This window comes from Rana temporaria, chromosome 1 (genome assembly GCF_905171775.1).
Source record: "Rana temporaria chromosome 1, aRanTem1.1, whole genome shotgun sequence".
Taxonomy (NCBI): Eukaryota; Metazoa; Chordata; class Amphibia; order Anura; family Ranidae; genus Rana; species Rana temporaria.
The window spans coordinates 257331710-257350294 of record NC_053489.1 but is presented as its reverse complement, the minus strand read 5'-3'; the positions used below and the strand labels follow the sequence as shown (position 1 = coordinate 257350294).

The 18585-nt window shown below is 45.2% G+C and overlaps 1 protein-coding gene across 5 annotated transcripts in view; it reads right to left on the bottom strand.

Annotated features, from left to right (window-relative positions):
* The window catches only part of RNF31 (ring finger protein 31), a 72194-nt gene that overhangs the window by 41647 nt on the left and 11962 nt on the right, over window positions 1-18585 (bottom strand). For 3 of the 5 annotated variants that reach the window (XM_040354636.1, XM_040354638.1, XM_040354630.1), the window contains exons 4-10: window positions 18404-18559; window positions 18230-18289; window positions 4919-4967; window positions 3969-4131; window positions 3261-3879; window positions 2979-3176; window positions 3-251 (exon numbers count right to left, since the gene is read on the bottom strand). In XM_040354636.1, the coding sequence (XP_040210570.1) occupies window positions 3-251; window positions 2979-3176; window positions 3261-3879; window positions 3969-4131; window positions 4919-4967; window positions 18230-18289; window positions 18404-18559 (1494 nt within the window). The remainder of the gene's footprint in view (window positions 1-2; window positions 252-2978; window positions 3177-3260; window positions 3880-3968; window positions 4132-4918; window positions 4968-18229; window positions 18290-18403; window positions 18560-18585) is intronic. The other 2 variants (XM_040354632.1, XM_040354642.1) reach the window with 2 other exon arrangements.

Sequence of the window (18585 nt, the reverse complement as noted above, 5' to 3'; positions counted from 1 at the left end):
ACCTTACTCCTCCGCTGTATAATACATAAGTGCACAGCATCCTCCATGTCACCTCCACTAGACACCCATGCGGTACGAGCCTCTTCTGCTGTAAAAGCCCCTAGGTCAGGTGCTGCTTTCTGGGCAGCTTCAATCACCCGTTCCAGTACATAGGGAAGTTCTGTCTGCAGCCACCCTAAGGGCACCTCTGTTCCAGAGTATTGAATGGTACTGTACACCTCTTCAGGGGACACACCATGAGCCTCTCCTTCCTGTTAGTTGCAGGGGAAAAAAAGTTGAAAGGAACTTCTGGGAGTGCAAAGCATGGCAAAAAATCTCCATCTAAATATTTTGGGTCTGTGGAGTATATCTCCTCCTCCCCCGCAGCTCTCCGAGTGAATTTACACTGGAAATATCCAGATGTAATTTTGACAGCCACTGTTCTGACGAAACTGTGTGCCCGCGCATGCGCAGAACGGAAGGACACTCCAGCTGAGTTGTCGATCAGCTGGAGTGACGTCCCATAGCGCATGCGCACATCGTAGGGCTTTTTTTTTATGGGATATACCATTTCTCGGACACAATTTAATGCTATGCAAACAGCGGAGGGATACCGCATTAGTCATATTGTGCCTCGCTGTTGCCCCACGGGTTTACAGTGAGGCACAATCTGACATCTACGGTGTCCCTCCGCTCTTTGCATAGCTTTCAATTGTGCCCGTGAAATGGTATCCCCCATTGAAAAAAAAACTCCTACACAGTCACTTTTCGACAAAGGGCACATATCAATAGTACACAAACTACGGTACCTAAAAACCTCCAAAGGCAGCGCTTAAAAAAAAAAAGGGGGGGGTTACCAGGTTAGAGTTACAGAGGAGGTCTAGTGCTATAATTATTGTTCTCACTCCGATGATCACAGCGATACCTCACATGTGTGATTTAAACACTGTCTGATTTTTAAAAAAATGGGATCACTTTTACTGCTGTCGCAAGGAATGTAAACATTCCCAAATTCCTCCTTTGCACTTCAAAGTATTCAGATCGCCAAAAACTGTGATTCTGAATTTTGTCTTTTTTTTTTTTAAACTGTGCCATTGGCAGCTGAGTAAACCGGAAGTGACGTCGCTTCTATATTTACACGAAGATGACTGGAAGGAAAGGATTCCCTTTGGGGACACTCGCACAGAAGAGCAGGATCGGGGAAGCTCTGTGCAAAACCACTGTACAGAGCATGTACGCATGACATGTTTGTTATTGTTTTTTTTAACCACTTGCTTACTGTGCACATATACCCCCTTCCTGCCCAGGCGAAATTACAGTTTCCGGCACTGCGCCCCCTTAACTGACAGTTACGCGGTCGTGCGACGTGGCTCCCAAACTGAATTGTCATCCTTTTTTTTCCCCCACAAATAGAGCTTTCTTTTGGTGGTATTTGATCACCTCTGCGGGTTTTTATTTTTTGTGCTATAAACAAAAAAAAGAGCGTAGATTTTGAAAAAAAAAACAATATTTTTTACTTTTTGCTATAATAAATATCCAATTTAAAAAAAAAAAAAAAAAATATTGGGACTGCGACATTATGGCGGACTCATCTGACACTTTTGACACATTTTTGGGACCATTCACATTCATACAGTGAACAGTGCTATAAATATGCACTGATTACTGTATAAATGTGACTGGCAGGAAAGAGGTTAACACTAGAGGGCGAGGAAGGGGTCTGTCTTTTTTTTTTATTTATTTATACTTACCTAGGTGGATGCAGCTTCGGAGCGCAGGGAGGAGGCGGAGCGACCTTCTCAGGCTCTCAGCGGCTCGCTGAGAGGCTGAGCTGGGTGTTGGTCCAGCACCTGGTGGATCCAGACTTCCATTGTCGGCATGACGCAGTGCTGGGACCGACTTCTGTGATGTCAGCAGAGAGCTGACTTCAGTTTGTGTTGCACTCCTGTGATCCATAGGAGAAGTACAGCCAAACAAGCTTTGGCTATACTTCTCCTTTAATACCACTTTAAGTCTCCTTAACCCTGTCATGAGGAGGGTAAAACAAATCCTAACCTGAACACAGTTTTGCATCTTTGACATGTGTTAGTAAGACGGTACATATCATCTACTTGGTGTATCCAGCTATATCTTGTTTTTTTTTTTGGACATAGTGGACTTTTATTTGGTTACAAAATGATATCTTAATTTTTGCTTTTATTATCAAAAGGAAAACTGGCAGTAGTAATAAAAAAAAAAAAAAACAAGTTTTAAAATGTTGTAGTATATATTTCTTGCTATTATCAAACCTGCCACTAAAAATAAACTGACCTGCTCCTGACAATTGCAGCAATACCACATATGTGTATGTTATTTGTACCTATAATAGGGCCAAGACTAGTGTGCATTTTTCTATTCCTACCTAAAATATACGGATACGAATTAAGAATTTATTTATTTTTTTAAAATCCTACCTAAAATACACAGACTCTGACCATAACACTGACCTTGATCAAAACTCCGATCTACCCCTTTTTTTTTCCCCAGGGACTTGTTTGTCACAGCGATCAGGTACCAGACTTCCCAGTTCCCGATCGTTAGTACAGAACCTGGGGCTCTCAACAGCTCAGATTACAGAAATTCATGTGCGCATTAGCCGTGTGTGTTTTCTGCAGTGACATTTAAGAACAGCTTACCAGAAACATACGTCCACCACTCTGCTGGTTTAAAAAACACACGCAGTAGTATTGGAGTACATTTAGTGGGCAGTGTTTAACAATACAGTTCTTCTTGGGGTGGTTTGTGTTTTGCTGTAATTTGTTATAACAATTAAAACCCTTTTCTCTAAAGAATGCATTTAAAAAAGAAAAAAGTTATTTATTTGTATATTCTGTGTCTCCATACAGCTTAAAAGTCGGCCAGTGATGGATTTAATATATTGTGAAGGGGCTCGTGCCCACGTACAGATCTGTAATAACAAGTCATTCAATGTGCAAGATACAGTGACAAATTACCATTACCTTAATTAAGGCCACCAATTTGACACCATCTTCTTTTAGCTGCTTCTGCCTCATCTCCTCCTGGTTTAGTAATTGCCTGTGGACATCCAGTATCTTTTTATCTCTGGCAGGACTTGCCACTTCACTTGTGCGGTCACACATTTCACAGACACGTCCACTATGTTTGTTGTAAAAGGTGCAGTGGGAGCATTCCCAGCCCTGTAGATCATAGAACAATAGTCACACAACAAATCTGAACATATCATGGCACATAAACTGAGTGCTAGCTGCCCCATATATTACCTCTAGTTTTCTCACTTTTATTCCTTGCTCAAGGCTTCCTTTTGATGATTCAGCAACATTAACCAGACTGCTTCTTAAAGAATGGACTGGGTCATTGATGGATTTCTCAGATGTGCATGTGTTATCTAAGCCATCCTTCTTTGGGAAAGCACCAATATCTTCTGCACCGAAGATCCTTGACATTTGGGTAGCCCTTTCCACACTCTCCATTTTGTTACCAAATGCAAATGACTGCTGCATTTCTTTCTCTGTCAACAAAGGGCTAGTCTTTTGAGGAAGGGGCATAGTTTTGTAACGATCCCTAGTATCTGTGCCATCTTTAGACAATGACAAAATGGACTCAGCATTTTCTCTAGATGGTTTCCGAGCTAGTCGAGGTCGGTCACAAACTGCACACAGAACAGCAGAAGAGGGATTTTGTAGGGTACAGGCTTGGCACTCCCATATATCCTTCTGCAAGGAAGTTTCTTGTAACATGCTGGACATGATGTTATTACAGCCACGAGGACGTTTACAAGTGATGCACAGCACCGAACCACCTCTGTTTAAAGTACTGCAAGTCATACATTCCCAAGGAGGACGAGAGGAAAGGTGTGAAATAAAGTCCTCTTCCTTATGCCTTGTAAAAAAAAAAAAAAAACACATTAAAGTCTGCTAGATGGTCTTTTGCTAACCTTACAATGGCTAAAACCAAGAAGTGGCCAGTACCTGTGAGTAGTGGAAATACCATACGGAGAACGCAGGTGATGTGATCGGTTGGGATGAGAGTGTACTCGCTGATCACATGCCAAACAGAGGGTCTCATTACATGAAGTGCACAATACAGAGACATTCTTCACACCACAAAGGCAGCATCCAGCAGAAATGACTTCTGAGGAAAAAAAAAACAAAGATTATAAACTGACTGTTTAATCGGTAGAAGACCTAAAAAAATCCATGTAAAGCTTGCCACACATGGATTGAAATCTGATCAGTGTGTGGGCATCCTCCACTTGACAGAAGCCAAATTGTTTGATCACATTGAAAACCTTTTAGCTGTAGACACTGTGTATTCTGACAGCGACGGGTGCCTCTGTCAGAAAATATTGTCCAAGGAAGGAGGGGGTTTGGGGAGGAATTCACTCATTCACCTCGTTTGGGTGGATGGAGGAATTTGTACGATTTTTATTCAGCCTGATGGATGAATGAAAAATAACTGTATAGCCATTTTAAGACAAGATCAACAGCACATTTTTGCCCACTATTTTTCCAGAAACTGCTTGACTTTTTTACTGTTAGTTTTTCAATAACAGAACAAATGTTGTTTGCACTATCAATATATACTTCTCTCTGATCACACAGGGCTATCTGCAACATGCTTACAACTAAGCAGCGCATAATGTATCTGATATGACAGTATATGAAAGATATCCGTTACTCATATCTACCAATCACAGAACCTCTCCTATATTTTCAATAAAAATAAACAGAAAATAGATTTTTAGAAACCATGGTATCAGAAAGAATGCATAAATCAGTAAAAACAGCAACCTTTCCAAAACGGTTTCCTATAAAATTGGATTACTAGGATTTCAACAACTTTGCAATGAGAATACTGTATGTAACTAAAGTTGGAAAGACAGAAATTATAACTACAAATATGCTACATGATTGATTACCTGAGGAGTGAGGCTGAGTGAAGGGAATGGCATCTGTAACGAAAGATGGCTATAGGAACAGAAAGAATATTTGTGCGTAAAAAAAACGTTAACGTGAATATGTCATTCAAAATACCCCCCCCCCAAAAATGCTGTTGTCAGGTAGTAGTGCCAAAGCTCGATTACCCCACCCCCAACACACACACATATTCCCAACTTAATAGTGATAGGCCAACATGAAATATGGGAGACAGGAAGGAGAAGCTTTATTTCCAGAAAAAAAAAAAAAAAAAAAAAAGAGAACAAATGTACAGACTTTATCAGTATCAGGAGACGCAGCAACCAATATTATATCAAAAACGTTTATTACAAAAATTTGAAAGTAACACATTTAAAACATTCAGAGCAAAAGCTCATATAAGAATGTAAACAATTGGCCAAACTGTGTTAGCTTATACTGTTCTGTCAAGAGGTCGATGCCTTTCGCAATCTACTTCCTCGACAAACAGTAGGCCTATCCACAAGAAATACAACATAATTAAACCTAAACATGCAAGGTAGACAGCATGGCATATACAGCATATCCTCAATAAATTAAGAAAGAGGGGAGAAACCCATTTACATGCCTCCAAAGTTAGGTAAGATAATTGCGTGCCATGTATAGTGCAGATGTAACTTTGTATTTAAAGTGGTTGTAAACACTTTAAACCCACTTTATGCTACAGGTAAGCCTATATTAAAGCTTACCTGTAGCTACCAAGGATATTGCCTAAATCTGCACGGTTTAGGAGATATCCCCTGCATGTGCCAATGTCATCAGCACATGCGCACTGGGGCAAACTGAAGCAATGGCACCTATGTGCCGTTGCTTCAGTCCGTGTGCCGTTACCAGTGGCTCAACGTCATCGTGGCTCCGGCTGAGATACCGCAAGTCACTCCAGGAAAGATGTCGGCGGCCAGAGGGGGAGACGAGGACCGCTACCGGGGATTCAATCTAAGGCAAGTAATACATCATTTTGTTTCCATTTTTGTCATTAGGGTTTACAACCATTTTAATAGGAATAGGATAACATCATAGAGAAAGAGAACCCTTTCAAAATCATCCAGGCAACACAGAACACAGGAAAAGACCAGGATATTAGCTGTCATCTTGTCATATATATAACCCCTTTTTTAACTTAATCGAAAACATAAAGGAGGGGAAGGGGGGCCGGCAAGGGGCAGACACTAGAAAATAGGGGTCTCACCCCAAACCAAAGGGAAAGAGGAGGAAAAAATAAATCAGATCAGGATGTGGAATCAACCACACATCTATTGATAGAAGATATCTCCTATGATGTTAAAAATAACAATCTATATTAGAGATCATAATCATCATATGCTCCTTCCCACAAATTGCATATTAAGCCATACATCCACGTTGACCTACATATGATAATTGCGATAGGATAACCGCTCACAGAATATCCACTGCGTATTAACCTGAGTTATGGGGGATGGGGGATGTGTCAGGTTTTAGCCATAAATGTAACATGCAGGCATCATACAATTGTCAGGAGGGACCAATGATGCCTTCTTGCTTTGGAGTGAATGAGTGGCACGCTATACACCTTTTGGGTGCTGCAGATTAATCTAATTATATGGGGACCCATATTTGGATATGATCTGGGGGCAGAGGGTCTGTTCACAGGTCTCCACCTGGCCAAGGTGGTGGAGTTGAGGTGGTTGGATATATGAGGTCATCCCCTACATCTGTGGTCCGCCAATACCTAGTCCTGGGTCCCTTTAAAGTGATTGTAAAGGTTAGAGTATTATTTTTTTTGAATAACAAACATTTCATACTTGCCTCCACTGTGCAGTTTGTTTTGCTCAACGTGGCACTTAACATTCTCTTCTGGGGTCCCTGGGCAGCTCTCGTGGCTCCTCCCCGCATCAGATAACCCCCCTTAGTAGGAGAAGCGCTTTCCCGGGGGGGGGGTTACCTTGCGGGTGCGCTCCCGAGTACAGCATTTGCGTCAATAGACACGAATGTAGGACTTAGCCCCGCCCCCGGCGGCCGCGTCATTGGATTTGATTGACAGCAGCGGGAGCAAATAGCTGCTATCAATCTATCCAATCAAGAGCCGAGATCCCCAGGCAGAGGGACGGCACGTCCCCGGCATGGGAAATTCCAGGGCTCAGGTAAGTAAAAAACAGGGGGGCTGGATGCATTAACCACTTCCCGACCGCCTTACGACTATATACGGCGGCATTTTAAAGATGGATATCTCGGTAATGGCAGCAGCTGCTGCCACAACCGAGATATCCATCTTTAGTGTGAGCGGTCCTGTAAAAGATAACGGGGGTCTCCGCAGTGGATTCGCCGCGAGATCACCGTTATCGGCAGCGGAAGAGGGCCCCCCCTCCCGCCGCTCTCCCGCGTCCTCCGCCACTTATCGGAGCCGTCGGGAGCGATCGGGTCCTTCAACCTGCTGTGTGGGGATGCGAGAGTGAGGGCAAGATGGCCACCACCGGTCCCCATAGCATTGCTGGGCGGAAGTGACATCAAAACGTCAGTCCCGCCCATGCGTCTTAAAGGCACATTTTTTTGTTGTCATTTTTTCAAATGACAAAATTTTCATTTTTTTTTGCATTTAAGTCTAAATATGAGATCTGAGGTCTTTTTGACCCCAGATCTCATATTTAAGAGGACCTGTCATGCTTTTTTCTATTACAAATGATGTTTACATTCCTTGTTATTGGAATAAAAGTGATCAATTTTTTTTTTCCAGTAAAAAAATAAAAAAATAAAAAAAAAGATTTAAAGCGCCCGTCCCGACGAGCTCGCTCGCAGAAGCGAACGCATACGTGAGTAGCGTCCGCATATGAAAACGGTGTTCAAACCACACAAGTGAGGTATCGCCGCGATCGTTAGAGCGAGAGCCATAATTATAGCCCTAGACCTCCTCGGTAGCTCAAAAAATGCAACCTATAGAATTTTTTTAAACGTCACCTATCGAGATTTTTAAGGGTAAAAGTTTGACGCCATGCCACGAGCAGGCGCAATTTTTATGCGTGACATGTTGGGTATCATTTTACTCAGCGTAACATTATCTTTCACAATATATAAAAAAATTGGGCCAAATTTATTGCGGTCTTATTTTTTAATTAAAAAAAGTAAATTTTTTCCCAAAAAATTGCGCTTGTAAGACCGCTGCGCAAAAATGGTGTGACAAAAAGTATTGCAATGATCGCCATTTTATTCTCTAGGGTGTTAGAGAAAAAAAATATATAATGTTTGGGGGTTTTAAGTAATTTTCTAGCAAAAAAAAACAGTTTTAGTCTTGTAAACACCAAATCTGAAAAACACCCAAGGTACTGAAGTGGTTAAAGTGAAAAAACACAAGCCTTCACAACCCCTTTAAGTCCTCCTTTTTTTGCATTCTTTTGGGAATGACATATATCGTCACGATCAGCATACACAAAATGAATGCTGCTCTAGGACGGATGATACTTTGATCCTTTGCCATATAAGAGACTGATGGATTCTGTCTTGTGGCTTTGTGTCCTGCACAATAAGTATGTATATTGTGCCTCCTTTGTAACTTTTCCATGGTCGGGAGTGTGCCTGGCATGAATTTTGATAGGAGGGATTCCCTTGTCGATTATGGTCAGAAAGTGGCGTTTACCATGCACGCGCGTACTTTCGTTTTATTTGATCTCGTTGTGGTGAAGACGTGCGAGAAGGACGTGATTGCAGGGAGGCATTTGTTTGCTGTGGGAGGGTGGACCTCCCACACTCACGTAGGACATGTTTGCGCGACACAGGTGTATTCATTATATTTATAGTATTAATCATGGGACTTTTAAGGTATAGCATTTAGTAGAAGAATAATATTTATTTAATTCAGTTGAATTTAAACAATATTAGTCCATACAGTAGCAGACTATACTAAAATATACTACAATTGTAAAAACAATCGATCCCAAATACTATGATAATTGCATACAATAGTCATTCAAGCTCAACGCGTTTCTCAGACATGGTCCTCTTAATCAGGAGCCATTAATGTAGACTTAAATTTGTGGCATCTAAATGGAAGGACACGTTTTAATGATGCATCAAATTCAGGGATGCAGCATATAAATTAAATGGTTCTTTTTGTTTTGGTGTATTTATTAGGTGATTACACACAGTTTTTTTGGCGCCAAACACAGATACTTAAGACTGTTGATTTTTAGTGAGACAATGGTGGCCGATACTATGCAGGAGATGACAATCTTGGAGGTAAGCTGTATTGGATGGCTGTGGCTGGTGGATTGATGGTTTTGAATATTGGATTAAAGTAATGGTTATAGATTATTTTCTGAGGTCTGCTTGAAGAGGGGTCAGGCTATTTAGAGTAACACATGCTTTAAGAAAAAACAGCACATCAGACCAATTGGCTCTTCTCATATATATTGGTAAGTATCTCTTCCCCTTTTATGATATGCCGGTATTGAATGTTTTTTTTCACACTTCTGGAGGGTGCTTCTGTATATATTAGCTGGATTCTTCTAAATGAGGACACCGATTGTGTTTTTCTAGATACTAGGAATATCTGGCACTAATCCACCTGTACAGGTTAATACCCTGCGGATACTCTGCAAGCTGTTTGACCCACTTATTATGGCAATTGTGATGGGCTAAGTGGATGCAAGGCTTAATACGCAATTTGTGGGAAGGAGCATATGATGATTATGATATACAATATAGATTATCTTTAACAATCATAGGAGATATCTTCTATCAATAGATGTGTGGTTGATTCCACATCCTGGTCTGATTTTTTCTCTCATTTCTCCTATTTCCATTTGGTTTGGGGCGAGACCCCTATTTTCAGTAAGTGTCCCTCCCTTACCAGCCCCCCTTCCCCTCTCTCTCTTTATGTTTTGGATTAATTAAAAAAAAAAGGGGGGGCTATATATGACAACAAGACAGCTAACCTCTCTCTTTCTCTATGATGTTATACTGTTAAATACAAAGCTACATCTGCACTATGCATGGCACACCATTATCTTACCTAACTTTGGAGGCATGTAAATGGTTTTCTCCCCTCTCATTTATTGAGGATATGCTCTATATGCCATGCTGTCTACCTTGCATGTTTAGGTTTAATTATGTTGTACCCCTTTTGGATAGGCCTACCGTTTATCAAGAATAAACAGTCCTGATGAAGCAGATTGCGAAACACATCCACCTCTTGACAAAACAGTACAAGCTAACACAGTTTGGACAATTGTTTACATTCTTTAATGAGCTTTTGCTCTAAATGTTTTAAATGTGTTACTTTAAATTTTTTGTAATCAACTTTTTTGATATGGCGTGGCTTGGAGTTCTTGAGAGCGGCTGCTTGATCCCATAGCTCCGGCTCCATACAGCTATCCTTCAGGCATCCTGCCCTCGATCCTCTACCAAAAGGCACAGTTTTGCGCCTAAGGACGGCGGGCACCCGGTCCAGGCATGATGGTGAACAAATATGGGTCCCCTGCGCCCCAATCCGTGGCGGAGCAACTGGCCCGGTTTAAGAGACAAGATGGCACCGATCCTCCAGTAGTGCACGATGCCACACTGCAGCCTGCTCCATCTGAAGCACAGGACTCTTATCAAGGGGTGAGTGGCTCTGTCCCTGCTGTTTTTCCGCACTCAGGATGTACCCTCTGAATCCCTGGCTTACTCAGAGGACTCTGCATCCCAGAGCCCCCCTTCCGCTGCTGAGCCTACCCTGGCTGAGATCCTGGTAGCCATTAAGGATGTTAAGTCTTCCCTCACTATACAGATGGAGAGCATTTATATTGATTTCTCCCACCTGAAGCAGGACGTTCAAAACCTAAGGGATAGGACTGGGGAGGTGGAGGGTCGTGTCAGCTCCCTGGAGGACATTGTGCAGTCCCTATCTGCCACTGTGCGCACAGCCACTGATGAGTTTGGGGCCCTCAGAGCTAAGCTGGATGATTTGGAGAACCGTTCCAGGAGGAACAACCTCCGTTTTTTGGGGTTCCCGGAATGATCAGAGGGCTCCCGCCCGGAGAGATTTTTGCATAAGTGGCTGCGTGATGTTCTCGGGGTGGAGGAATTCTCCAAAACCTTTGAAATTGAAAGGGCGCACCGCAACCTGCCCCCCCCAAGATCCCTCATTGCGAAATTCCTGAATTTCCGGGACAAGGTTATTATTCTACACCTGGCCAGAGAAAAAGGTCCCCTCAAGTTCAACAGTAATAACATCTCCATCTATCCTGACTTCTCTGCTGAAGTACAACGCCAGCGCATATCCTTTGCTGCAGTGAAAGACCGCCTCTGCAATTAAGGCCTTCCCATGCAATGTTGTTACCCGCTAAGTTGAGCATCATATATAAAGGCAAAGCTCACTTTTGCTCCTGTCCTAAAGAAGCTATGTCCTGGCTGGATGCAAGATTTGGGAAACACCCCAGACAACGTTGCAACTGAACTTACCGGTGACCGTTCCCGAGTTTCCAGGTGACCCTTCATTTCTCCTACCTGCCTCAAAGGGGCTTGGTCCTTTGGGAATCTATTTATGTGCCTTCCCTCCAGTGGTCGGAGACTGGGCCTAACTGTGACCTACTCCTGTTGAGAAGGAGGGTGAGGGTTCTGCCTTTTGATTTTCCTTTACATTGGGGTGTTTTTTCTTTATCCCCTCACCCCCAAGTATTATTTGCTTCCTTCCTTTTTTTTTTGTTTTTTTCAGGTTACTATTTTCAATATACAGAGGAGGTCTAGTGCTAGAATTGTTGCACACGCTCTAACGCATGTTACGATACCTCACATGTGGGGTTTGAACGGCGTTTACATATGTAGGCGGGACTTGCATGCGTGTTCGCTTCTGCGCGCGAGATAACGGGGACAGGGGCGTTTTGAAAAAAAAATTAAAAAATTTAATTTAATTTTTATTTTAACACTTTTTTTTTACATATTTTTTTTTTTTTTTATCACTTTGTGATGTAAACATCCCTTGTAATAGGAATCGGTGTGACAGGTCCTCTTTATGGAGAGATGCGAGGTCAATAAGACCCTACATCTCTCCTCCAGGCTTACAAGCATGAAATCGGTGAAAAAAAATCACGATCACATGCCGACAGCCGCGATTGCGGCTTTGTTTACTTCCGGGTAACGGGAGTGACATCATAACATCGCGCCTGGGCCTCCGACGGTCATAGAGATGACTGGTGACCATCTGGTCACCAGTCATCTCTATGCTTTCCAGGCAGCGCCGACTGATTCGCTCTCCGGGCACCTGATGGCACGGGAGAGCCCGGAGAAGCACCGGATGGCGGCGGGAGACGTCCCCTCCCGCTGCCTAGAAGAGCGATCAAGCGATTTGATCGTTCTTATCGTGCACAGAATTGGCGGCGGAAGACGGCGATATCTGAATGATGCCTGTAGCTGCAGGCATCATTCAGATATCACCGCACAAAGTCGAGGACGTCATATGACGTCCTCCGGTGGACAAGTGGTTAAACGTCCCTGGTTGGCTACTCAATATCATGCCACTTATTCCAGTTTCTCCCGCGGGGTCTCGATTTTGGTGGCAAAGGCCCTCACAGCTGAGACTTTGCGTGTGAAGTCTGATCCCGTGGGTCGATTTGTTATACTTACCCTCCGTATAGCTTCCACAAGTCTCACGTTAGTAAACATCTATATTCCTCCACCGTTTTCTCCAGAGGTTCTCTCCCATCTGTTGCTATTGTTACTATCCAGAGACCCGGGTCCCCTGCTCTTGGTAGGCGATTTCAACGATGTACTTGACCCTACAGTGGACCGCTTGCGGGGTGGGGGCAGGCCCTACCCCTCCTTTGTTGACTAGACCCAGGTATTTGCCCTTACCGAGCTGTGGCGTTGGAAGCACCCGGATGACAGACAGTTTTCCTGTCATTCGGACTCCTTCCATACTATGTCTCGCATAGATAGGGCATTCGCCCCGGCGCATGTACTTCCACTGGTTCATTCAATTACGTACTTGCCCAGAGGGATTTCGGTCTCCTCCTCTTGCCAAAAACAGGCCCTTGGGTCTGGAGATTGAATTCCTACTGGCTTGAGGATGAGTGTCATGAATATGCATCAAGTCTGTCTGGTTACCTGATCTCCATGTGTCCATTAGAGGCTGACCCTGTTCTGGTTTCCCTTTTTATCACTTCCTCTTCCTGTATGGCTCCACCCTAGTCCATCCCAGGAAGCCTATATTAACCGTTGCTCTACAGGTCTGCAGTGCTGTTCAACAGTGTTCCTATGCTCAGTTCCTGTCTGCAGTGTATTGCTAGTTCCTGGTTGCAGAGTGCTACGATCATCTTCCGTGTACCGTTTCGGCTTGTCCCCGACTTCCCTGTCTGCCTGTGCCCCTGACTATTGCATGTTCCACGGTTATCCTTGTCTGCCTGTTGCCCTGACCTCGGCCTGTCCATCACCACTGTTTGTCCTGCTGACTGCTTCGGAGTGTGACTTGAGGAATCTCGGGGATGCGACCTGGACCCAGTCGCGGCCAAGACCATCCTTACCATCAAAGGCTCTGGTGAATACAAGACTGGGTCTTAGACTCCGCGCCCTGGGTGATCTTAGGTTCACGCTTCATCTCTGCTAGCAGTAGTCGGCCATAGGATTCACCACCCTGTGGTGCATCCCTGACCCCAACAGGGTGCACTTGTCACCTGGCTACGGGTGACCTGACAGTTTGAACAGCCATGAATCCGGCCGACATGCCGCTCCCCGCAGATGATCCATTACAGTGCATTGTTCGCAGACTCGAGACGCATGAAGCTAATCAGGATCAGGTGATGCGTTTCCTTCAGGATCTGGCTTCCCGCTTTGATCAGCTTCAGACCTCGCTGGGAACCCCGAATCCGCAACCCCAAGTACAACCAGCAGCTGCACCTGTTGCACCAGTCGCAGAGTCGCATTCACTGAAGTTATCACCTCCAATGCGTTTTTCTGGAGACTCCAAAGCCTGCAGGGGATTCCTTAGCCAATGCACTATTCATTTTGAGCTCCTGCCCCAGTACTTCTTGTCTGATCGGGCCAAGATAGCCTATATCATTTCTCTCCTCTCCGGGGAAGCCTTAGCCTGGGCTGCCCCTCTGTGGGAATTGAATGATCCAGTGGTTTCTAGCCTGCCTGTTTTCTTAAAACTTTTTCGGAATATCTTTGAAGAACCGGCTCGTGTCTCTTCAGCAGCCAGCGCCCTTTTACGTCTCCGCCAAGAGTCCCGTTCAGTGGGACAATATTCTCTTCAGTTCCGTATCCACTCAGCTGAACTGAGCTGGAACAATGAGGCCTTAGTCGCAACTTTTTTGCATGGCCTATCTGATAGAGTGAAGGATGAACTAGCAGGAAGAACCATCCCCACTGATCTGGACGGAGTGATCTCCTTGTGTAATCAGATCGATATTCGCTTTCAGGAAAGGACCCTAGAAAAGCGACGCCAACATCCCTTGGCCCTTAGTCAGCCTGAGCTCCCCTCTCTTCGACCCGTGGAGCATCCCTTGCCAACTGAGGAACCCATGCAGCTGGGTCGGACCAGGCTATCCCCTGAGGAACGTGCCAGGCGCAGAACTCTAGGCCTGTGTCTATACTGTGGGGGCAAAAGTCATTTTCGTGACACTTGCCCTCTTCGCCCCGAAAAACGCTCGGGTTCAATACATCTGGAAGGTGGAGTATCGGATCCAGAAATATCTCCTTCACCTTCTCGTCTTTTTCTTCCTGTGTCCCTTCATTTTGGTGCTTCTTCTCATTCGGTCTCGGCATATCTGGATTCCGGAGCCGCTGGCAATTTCATAGACTGGGAAATCGCATCGTCCATGAGACTTACCCTTTTGCCCCTCACCACACCATTGGTGGTCTCGGCGATTGATGGCACTGTTCTCCCGGGGGGTCCTATTCGCTTCCAGACAGTCCCTGTTAAGATGTCAGTAGGCACACTTCACCAGGAGTGGATATCCTTCCTTGTTCTACCTAAGACCTCAGCTCCTATCGTTTTGGGTCTTCCTTGGTTAAGACTCCATTCTCCTCACATTGACTGGACTGCCGGACAGATCCTGGCTTGGGGCCCCTCCTCTTCCACGTCTTGCCTACCCAAGGTTGCCCCAAATGAGAAACTACCTGTTGCCACCATTTCAGAATCTTTTGCTCGTCCTACCACATGTAGTGGTGTCCGGAATGTGTCCTCCAATAGTCAGGCTGATGCACTTTCTAGCCAATGTAGCACTCTGGATGGGGAGCCCGTCTGTGAACCTGAGCCGATCATTCACTCTAGTTTACCGTTGACTGTCCCTAAAACGCACAGCCAGGCTAACTTGTCTGCGAGTTCTGCAGTCACTACGCCTTGTGATGCGATTCGGGTAATCACTACACCTGACTATGCTATTCAATCGGCCTCTGCATCAGCTATGCCAGGTCGGCCCATGCCCAGTGAGTCTCCTACCTTTTCTTGTTCAGGCCCTCCTGCAACCTGTCTAAGGGGCTCAATCCATCCTTTGGATAGATTGCCTCATTCGGCCAAATGGGGTTTTCTACCTTGTTTTCAGGGCTCTCTGCATTCTGCTGATTTCCCTGCTATCCAGCTTGACTCCTGTGCCCTGTCACCTTCTAACCAACCTGACTTCAGGGTTCCTCTGATCTCTGCCCAGTCTGATGGTCCTGTGCTTAATCCCCAGTTCATCTTTAAGGGTCTGCTTGATCCTCCTCAGATTCCTGTTGACCCTCTCATGCCCTTACTTATTTCTAAAAGGTCTTTGGTCCTCAATAAATCCTCTCCTCCTGTCCCTACTTCGGTTCTGGTCAATGAGGATACTCAAGTTCTGGATTCTCGTCTCTGCAGAGGCATTCTTCAGTACCTTGTGCTTTGGAGAGGATTTGGTCCTGAGGAGGCGTCTTGGATTTCTGCATCTGAGATCTTTGCGCCCCATTTGTCGAGGAGGTTTCTTCTGGGATTCCCCTTTAGCCCTGGCTCCAGGCTGGGGAGGGGGAGGGGCCTTAAGAGGGAGGGTACTGTCATGAATATGCATCAAGTCTGTCTGGTTACCTGATCTCCATGTGTCCATTAGAGGCTGACCCTGTTCTGGTTTCCCTTTTTATCACTTCCTCTTCCTGTATGGCTCCACCCTAGTCCATCCCAGGAAGCCTATATTAACCGTTGCTCTACAGGTCTGCAGTGCTGTTCAACAGTGTTCCTATGCTCAGTTCCTGTCTGCAGTGTATTGCTAGTTCCTGGTTGCAGAGTGCTACGATCATCTTCCGTGTACCGTTTCGGCTTGTCCCCGACTTCCCTGTCTGCCTGTGCCCCTGACTATTGCATGTTCCACGGTTATCCTTGTCTGCCTGTTGCCCTGACCTCGGCCTGTCCATCACCACTGTTTGTCCTGCTGACTGCTTCGGAGTGTGACTTGAGGAATCTCGGGGATGCGACCTGGACCCAGTCGCGGCCAAGACCATCCTTACCATCAAAGGCTCTGGTGAATACAAGACTGGGTCTTAGACTCCGCGCCCTGGGTGATCTTAGGTTCACGCTTCGTCTCTGCTAGCAGTAGTCGGCCATAGGATTCACCACCCTGTGGTGCATCCCTGACCCCAACAGGGTGCACTTGTCACCTGGCTACGGGTGACCTGACAATGAGATTGTGCAGGTACCGTGCCAGAAGGGTGTGACCGAATACTGGAGACTGAACCAGGGTACCACTGGATTCAGCAATGCCTGGGATGCTTCCAAGGCAGTGCTGAGAGAAACCTTTATGTCAATTACGGGTATCCAGCGTAAAAATAACCAGCAGCGCACTGAGTAACTAGAACAGGCTTTGGTGCAGGTGGAGGCTGAGTACTCTAAACGGCCTTCTGCGACCACGTTGGCCCCATGGCCTTATAGTCGCAGGGAATACGAACTTCGTTTACTAGATCTCATTAAAAAAACGTATGCTCTATGTCACTCAGAAGACCTTTGAGCATGGCAACAACGCGGGTAGACTACCTGCATATCTTACCAGATCCGACTGTGCCCCTATCTCTATCCCCAGGATATTAGTCTCAGGGAATACGATTAGTGCTGTCCCTCAGGATATAGCAGAGGCCTTTCTATCAGGACCTCTACACCTCCAGAGCTAACTACTCAGAGACACAGCTGGATGATTATTTAGGCCAAGTGTCACTCCCTAGATTGACGGACCAGGTTCGGGGAGAGTTGGATGAGCCGCTGTCTGTGGAGGAACTTTCACTTGCGATCTCACAGATGCCGGCTCGTAAGACGCGACTCCTATCGGCCAATATCCCTTATCAATGTCGATACCAAAATTCTGGCTAAGGCTCTGGCAAACCGTCTGAATAGGGCGATTGCTCATTTGGTGGGATGTGATCAGAGTGGTTTCATACCGGGTCGGTCGACCAGGATGAACATTCGCAGACTGTTCCATAACTTGACGTTTACGCACGACTGTCCACCTACTCGGGTTGTGGTGTCCCTAGACACCTGCAAGGCCTTTGACAGTGTGGAATGGCCATACCCGTTTCGAGTCTTGCAGTTATATGGCTTTGGCCCTCGGCTGATTGCCTGGATCAGACTCCTCTATACCATGCCACTCGCCCGTATTCGCATTAACTCACAGATTACCAGGGGAACCAGACAGGGCTGCCCTCTATCGCCCCTTCTGTTTGCCCTGGCTATGGAGCCCCTTGCTATTCGGATCCGTACTTCCCCACTTCTTCGTGGATTACCCATAAATGGTATAGAGGAGCAGATCTCTCTCTATGCGAATGATACACTGGTTTACTTGGCGGACTCTCAGGACTCACTCACTAACTTGTTAACAACAGTGACTACCTTTAGATAAGTTTTTGCACATTTATCTGCAGTCTTCTCTAAAATTGTTCAAAGTCCAGTATTTATAAAGCTTGTTTGAGCTGTCAGAAAGCAGAGAGCCAAGATTATACACTGCAGAGCTCAATGAGGAGAGTTGCTTGGGGGGGACTGACACATCCACCTTCACACAGCACACAGGAATAGAGCCAAGGCTGTCAATCACAGGCTGTGTGCTCGATATCCCTCTTCTGTCATGTTTTGCGTGACTCATGCAGATAGTAAAGGAACAAGACATCAGACAAATTACACTTAGTGCTCTGGATTGAGACAAGCACACACTATAGAGGGATATGATTTGTTCATATATCATGTCTGAGGTTTACAACCACTTGTATGCACTTTTTGCTTGACAGCAGTGCATTTCCCTATGACAGAACTGCGTAAAGGCAAAATAAACGTAACACTAAGCCTAAGCACAGCATATCCTCATGATCTACTCTACACGGTCATGTCACCCTACCTGTGGCAGTTTTGCTCCCAATAGTTCTTGAGCAGCTTCATCCTGGTGTGGGTGAGAATTCTGTAAAAGGAAACCCATAACAATATCAGCAAACTCTAAAAGAAAATGGGAGTAGTACATTTTTGAAAAATTAATAGTAATAACAAGGTTTAGGTTCAACAATGCAACACTAACTGAAATCAGAAGATTAAGTTCCCGATGGAGGATAAGGACATCAGCAGTTACTGCAGCAACTTCAGTTGTATCTGGCTCTGCCGCTGAATCTGGAAAGCTGAGGCCATCCGGAAGAGAGTGTGTGTATCCATACAATGACAACACATGGCGTCCACCCTATAGGACATTAAACTGAGGTATTA